Source organism: Asparagus officinalis, chromosome 8 (assembly GCF_001876935.1).
Source record: "Asparagus officinalis chromosome 8, Aspof.V1, whole genome shotgun sequence".
Classification (NCBI taxonomy): Eukaryota; Viridiplantae; Streptophyta; class Magnoliopsida; order Asparagales; family Asparagaceae; genus Asparagus; species Asparagus officinalis.
This window is the reverse complement of record NC_033801.1, coordinates 104,064,606-104,071,597: the sequence shown is the minus strand read 5'-3', so window position 1 is coordinate 104,071,597 and position 6,992 is coordinate 104,064,606. Positions and strand designations below refer to the sequence as shown.

Sequence of the window (6,992 nt, the reverse complement as noted above, 5' to 3'; positions counted from 1 at the left end):
GTACGTTCGTTAGCTTCTTTACGGCTTTGGATGATCCCATTTGACTCGGATAATCCTCTCTGATTTGGATAATGACGTTCATCGTCTTCTCTTTGTCTCGAGTTGTATTCGGACACCTATAGGCATTTTTAGACGCCTAAAGTCGTAGCCCACCTGCCCACCACTGCTGCTGCCACCCGTAGCCCACAAGCTCCATGCACCACCTCCTTCACCAAGCTCCCTAAGCCCTAGGTAATTCGAAACCTTATTTTTTATTGCTTTATCACAAATTAGCTATATATATTTTCTTTTTTCAAATTTTAGGGTTTGAGTTGATGCTAATTTTGTGAAATTTAGGGAAATCACTTTCAATTTGGTGAAATCAGTTTTAATTTGGTGTTGGATCCCAATCTTAGCCCCTAAACAGCCAAAACCGATGCCTCTCCTCCTTCACAATCTTGAAAAGATGTAACTTTCTATTTTTTGTATTTTTAGATTATTTATTCAATTAAACATGTTGTAATTTGAATATACCGTAATGATTATTACCCTAAACCTGATTATCCTAATTTTAACCCCAATGACAACACAATTCTTAAAAGAAAATAGTAATTAACCTAACCCTAACCCTAACCCTTAAAAGAAAATAGTAACATACCTAACTAATAGCCTAATAATAGTAATTTCCCAAATAATTACCCTTGTTAATTTTAAACATGATATAAATGAAAACATAATGTTTGAGATGTAATTGTTGGGTTATTTCAATTTTAGCCCCTCAAAGCTTTAATGTTTTCAAATTAGTCCCCTAAATAATAGAAATTACTATTGCAACCCTCAAATCTAACTATTATTACCAATTTTCCTTTTATATCATTGAGTTCAGAGTTAATGTTTGGGTTATTTCAATATTAGTCCCTCAAATCTTCAATATTTCCAAATTAGTCCCTCAAATCTTTAATATTTCCAAATTAGTCCCTCAAATCTTCAATATTTCAAAATTAGTCACTCAAATCAAGGAATCTATTACGTCCCCCAAATCATCATAATATTTATAATTTGATCCCCTGGGTAACACCGATTAGATTTAAATAAATATTCCTTTAAATCTAACTATTATTACCAGTTTCCCTTGACTTTTACTTATAAGAAACTGGACCATTAAAAAAATCCAACCCGTTGGACTCAGTTGACCCGTTAAAATGTGAACACTCAAATTCATTAAAAACTTCTTTTTTTTTCTCCAACAGATCTCATCTTTGCTCTAACTCAATTTCAACGACTCTTTCTCCTCTTAGCATTATAAAAACTCCAAGAGAACTTTATCCAAACTATTTCCATCCATTTCTTTAGTGATTAAATCTCATTTAGATCATCTCAAATTCATTAATAGTGTTTACAGGCTCAAGTTCATCCGTAAATAAAGCCAAGAGTAGTGGAGGTCATAGAATCTGCTAGAATAAAGAATGAAAAAAAAAATTAACATAGAATTCCTAATTAATTGAAAAGGGATATGATAAGTTCTGGTATATCATTCGCAAGATTAATATGGTTACATGTTCATAACACGTATAACTAAAAATACTCTCCTCATTGGTCTCTCACCATTTTCTCATCATTTTTCCTTTTCTCATTATTTTCTCTAAACTAATCAAAGTCGAAGCCAAAAACCAAAAAACCCAAAAATTTACTTTTCTCATCATTTTCACTCCCAAATTCTAGGATCTCCTCATTGGTCTCTCGCCAATTAAATAGATAACAGTAAAATTTAGAGAAACTCATTAGATATACCAAAAAATTATAGAAAATCTATAGATGAAAAAAGCAAAAATTTTTGGGTTGTGGGAAATGAAAGCCTAAGGGCAGTATTGTCATTCACCGTATGAGCTTAAGGCTTAACTCAACCCTTCTTATCCAAATAGGAGTTAACTTATACAGAGAGACTCGATTGTAAACATTGTGGTGATTTAAGGGATGTGATAGCAATTTCCATAATTTGGAGAACTAATTTTGAAATATTAAAGATTTGAGGGACTAATATTAGAATAACTCTTAATTTTTTGTGGGGGCCACTTATTGCAACAGGATAACCAGTCACCAATACACATTGGCGACAGAATAAAATCCGTCGCCCATGACTAATGGCGACAGTTTGAAAGTTGCGCCAATGATCATTGGCGACGGGCCCCGTAGCCAATGCTTATTGGCGACAGAACTGTTCCTGTCGCCAATGTTTGTATTGGCCACGGATTCAATATTCATAGTCAATACCGCGTCATGAATGCCCTCTTTTTTACTAGTGTTTTACGGCCGAGCCTACTGCAGCTCCTTCCCCTTGCGTCTTCTAATGAGTTGTTTTCCTTCTGTAGGAAAAAGGTTGAAGGCTCATTTGCCTCATCCTCCATGTCGAAAGGTGATTCAATAATTTTTCCTATTCTCTAATAAAATCTAACATAAACTACTAGAAAGGAACCTATAGCAGATGAAACTACTATACTAAAGTCGGAGGATAATCTAATTTTGCCAGTGGAGTTAGTCATCATGCATTGGTTCAGCTAGTAATAGGCGATGGTGTAGACTCAAGGATAGTCTAGGCTAGACAGAGCCCGTAAGCAGTTACGAGAAAAGCACTGACATATACAGAGATGCAACGCTCGATTTGTAGGGAGGATAGGACAAATGGTGCATCTCTTGGGTCCCAAGTGATTGATGCATATAAAGCACAAAGACAACAGCTAGTCGATCGGCCTCCTGTCAAGCTTAGTTCAGAAGAGAGCAGACCGAGTTTGTTTCTGATATTGCTAGTAGCTAGGTCTCTCTAAGCTCAAACAAGATATTTTGAGTTTTATACCATCCCTCAGTTTGACTGTTTGAGGGTCCTTTCATGGGCCAAAACCTAGTTCACAAAGCCGTATCTTTTCTTAATTTATTTTAAAGTTTGTGACCAATAAGCTTTGATCCTTTGTTATCATATATATCAAAGGACATCACCTCTACACCAAACCTCTAGAGTAATGGTAAGAGTTGAGCTTTATAACTTTATATTCTTAACGGTTAGGGGCCGGGTAAGCTTTATTTTCTAAGGATTTACCCTTTAAACGTAGAAAGTAATCTTCTTTAATTTCTAAGGACTTACCCTTTAAACGTAGAAGGTAATCTTCTACTACATCCCCAATCAAATATACTACGAAGAGATGTCAATACCCCGAGAGAGCTAAAAAATTAAGTGCAGTAACCGCAAGTGAGCTAGTATCTCTTTCATCCCTCATGTGTGCATATAATATTATCAAGAAGTTACGTTAATTCGTTTCACTGTGGATTCATCTATGTAATGAAAAATATTCAATGTATATATAGTTTCATTTTCTCTTCTTATCCGACACTACATGAATAATCAAAGTAAAGAGGAAGCAGAGGGCCACGCTTTCCACTATCTTCTTCCTCAACTTAAACAATGTAAAGTTGCAACACCAAACACAAAGATAAGTACTATAAACTTGCTTCTTTAGCTATGCTAGCTTGCTATTGCTTCAATTATTCCTTCACCTTTATCAATTTCTCTCCTAACACAGAATTATTTACAATAACAATATGATTAATTATACTTTTACATCTCTTCTCCAAGCCATGGCCAGCCTCACCTCATCCTTGTTCTAGCTGTCCAAACTTACTCTATCCCTGTATTAAACTAAAACGGTTAATTATATACAAACCCTTGTAGCACTATACCTCGACTATGGCTACTTATATATCTCTTGAAACTAATTTTTTGCACTTACACTTTCTGACTTTCAAACAATTAATGTTATATCCCAAATTAGCTTAAAATGACACATGAGAATCGCTTGATTAAAAAATTATCTTTTGCGCCATAGTACAAGGTAGGCAAAAAATAATTTAGTCATCTTGAGGTTCTGAGGATGTGAGCGCTGGTTATAAAAAAGTTTTGGGAGCATAAGTGGCTGCAGTACCATATTACACGTAGGTTTATCTGCAATTAACCCATAGTAAAAAGGTCACAAAAGTTATGAGTTTAGGAATTTCCTCCTATTTCTAGCATTTCATTAAGTATGTCTTCATGCTGTCTCCTCCATTTTAACCTCTTGCTTCTCTTCTTCACATGTAGTTCCCCAAGAAGGTAGGAGCCCATAACTCCATTAATGGAGTCTCACTAGCCACTGAAAATGTGTCAGATATAGGAACCAAGCACAAACCTCGGCTCCTTAGATCTTCCAGTCCTTCGACGTTTGCATTCTCCAAATTCTATCAAGGTCACCATCAAAAGCATGTTAGTCATTAATATATGTAGAAACTAATGAATAAAACTAATACAGCATTATGATGATAAGTTAATTAAATACCTTTTGGTGTTGCATTTGATGGCCATTCTTCAAGTAGGGAGTACTTAAAGCCTGAGAGACAAAGATCAGAGATATTAATATTGCAAATGATATGGTCATTGGTTTATTAAGAAAGTGAAAATAATCAGTAGAGGCACTTACACTAACTTGGCCATGGAGAAACTTGATGTACTCAATGGCCTCATGAAGAACTGAAGCAGTATCAGTCTAATCAAGAAATAAGAGTGCCATTAAATTAGATATATATATCGAAAGAGCTTTAACATATCAAAAAGTAGTTTGTGAAAGATTTTACATTAAGCTAATGATTTGATATTAAAGAAGATATTGCACCTTTCCAAAAGGTGAAACTAGTTGCTGAAGTGCAGTGATTCTGTCCCCTAACTTTTCTTTCCTCACCTAAACCAATTCAAGAACACAGAAATCTCTCATCATTGCATGCTTCAAAGAGTAAAGAGAGAAAACATGATAAGCACAGATATAATAATTCTTAATTTCTCCAAAAAATAAAATAAAAATAATGATAATATATATTGATGATCACTTGAGAATCATATAGTTCACCTTAAAGGTTGGCAAAGGTGATGGCGTTGCAAGCCTTTGCTTCTTTGATGCAGGCTGATCATTTCCTTGCTTCTTTGTTTCAGAGGGCTGAGACATAATATATAAACAAAAATTAGCTTTGATAAATTGGAAAATGTAATCAATTATACAATAAAACAACTAAAACAAACCCTAATAACTTGTCGATTATGAGCTCAAATATGCCCATAATAACTTAAATTTAACCAACAACTAATAAAAACCCTAATATTTAGATGAACAGTAGATCTATCAAGTACCTTCATGGTTGTCTGATTGCTACAACAGGATTCATCCTCAAATCTCTTCTCAGAAAATTTGGTAGGAGCTAAATTTGCCGAAGGATTCCAAAAGGCAGCATTATTTGAGAAGTTCATTTGCTGGTTTGAAGCAGAAGAAACTCTAGAATTAAACTGAGGGCTAGAAAAATTACTAGCCCATGAAGCTGGTTGCACTGAACCATTCATGTCCCTTAACGGGTCTGCGGGTTCAAACAGACCCGGTAACAAGACCTCATTGTTCATCGGTGAAAACCCAAAACCTGTTGGGGTTTGATTGAGCTCAACAGGTCTGCAACAATAAATACACGAATGTTATGTTAGCAACAAATTATGCATAATTTAGAGAATATATAACACAAAAAATGATCAAACACATACAGGATTGATGATGAGCATGATGAAATGGATGGTGAAAACTCGAAAGGAGATGAGTTTCTTATCGTGCTCCAGCAGCTCAGAGTGCTGCCTGCATGGAATTCATCTGCCATGGCTTCCAATTTCTTCTTCTTCTTTTTTTCCCAGTATTGTAAGCTTTTATTTTCCCTAGGGATGTTGAGGTCTTTATATAGAAAAGTTAGCGTGAGGGATCAGGTAGGCAGTTGAAGAGAGAATGAAGTAATCTTCTTTGACTTGTAATTGACATTTAGGAGATGAGATTAGGAGAGGAATGATAGACAACTATCTATCTTTATGTTTACTTTAAATAATCTATGGAAAACAAAGTGGAGTGTTTTACATTAAAGTACGGAGGCAATGTAACATTTTATATATAATTCGATTAGCTTTAATTTGTTGGGGATTTGAAATAATCAAATCAAATCCGTACCCTTTCGGATCTTGTGTTTGAGAGTTGAGCAAGAAAGAAATTTACCACAAATCAAAGATAAAAACTTGTAGGAAAGTAAACAAGAAAGAACACACCAGATTTAACGAGGTTCGGCAACGTGCCTACGTCCTCGGGACCCCCACCACACAATTCTTTGATTACTTGAAGAAGATTACAATGCTTACAATTGGCCTCTCTCTCTCTAAGATTTCTAACCTCAAAGAGCCCTCAAAACCTTCTTTTTTCGTGCTCTTTTTCTCTCTTAAACCCTAAAGGGACGTGTTTCTATTTATAACAAAACACAATCTAAACAGATTAGGATTCTAAAACGAGTCTGCTACACCCTGATGTGACGCAGACCATACCCATGGCAAACAGGGCAGGCTCTGCCACACCCTGGTGTGGCGCAGACCACACCTATGGCCTGTCTTGAATTTTCATACAATTGTTTATTTTGATTCTAGGTTTGGGTCTCCACTCTCAAGACCAACAATCTCCCACTTGAAGATCAAACCACCATCAATGAGCTCTCCCGAACTCTGCCTTTTTCGCAAGCATCTTCTCCTACTTGAAAAATCCATTCTTCAATCATCAATATCCCGGTGATCTCGCCGATCATCGTAGTGTGGCTCCGCCTTTGTCTTCTACTCGTGAAGGCTAACTGAAGTTGCGCACAACTCTAGTTTCTCAATGGTGACTGTCTTCGTCAACATGTCCGCCGGATTTTGACTCCCCAAAATCTTTATCAAATGTAATTTTCCGTCTTCAACTAGCGAGCGTATAAAATGGTATTTGACGTCGATGTGCTTCGTTCTGACATGATATACTGGATTCTTGGTAAGATGTATAGCGTTCTGGCTATCACAATAAAGAACTCCTCTCTCTTGCTTCAGATCTAACTCTTCCAAGCACCCGTTCAACCATATCATCTCCTTGCTTGCTTTAGTCACCGCGACATACTCA

The 6,992-nt window shown here is 35.9% G+C and overlaps 1 protein-coding gene across 2 annotated transcripts; it reads right to left on the bottom strand.

The window, feature by feature from the left end:
• On the bottom strand, positions 3,482-5,844 carry LOC109820687 (transcription factor bHLH123-like). 2 transcript variants are annotated; one of them, XM_020386876.1, is made up of 7 exons: positions 5,582-5,844; positions 5,183-5,492; positions 4,905-4,991; positions 4,674-4,739; positions 4,482-4,547; positions 4,341-4,391; positions 3,482-4,242 (listed from the first exon to the last, which is right to left on the bottom strand). In XM_020386876.1, exons 1-7 carry the CDS (start codon positions 5,689-5,691, stop codon positions 4,096-4,098), a joined length of 837 nt encoding a protein of 278 aa, XP_020242465.1. In that variant the 5' UTR covers positions 5,692-5,844; the 3' UTR covers positions 3,482-4,095. The 2 variants fall into 2 exon arrangements, with proteins under 2 accessions (XP_020242465.1, XP_020242466.1); XM_020386877.1 differs by having other exon boundaries at positions 4,488-4,547.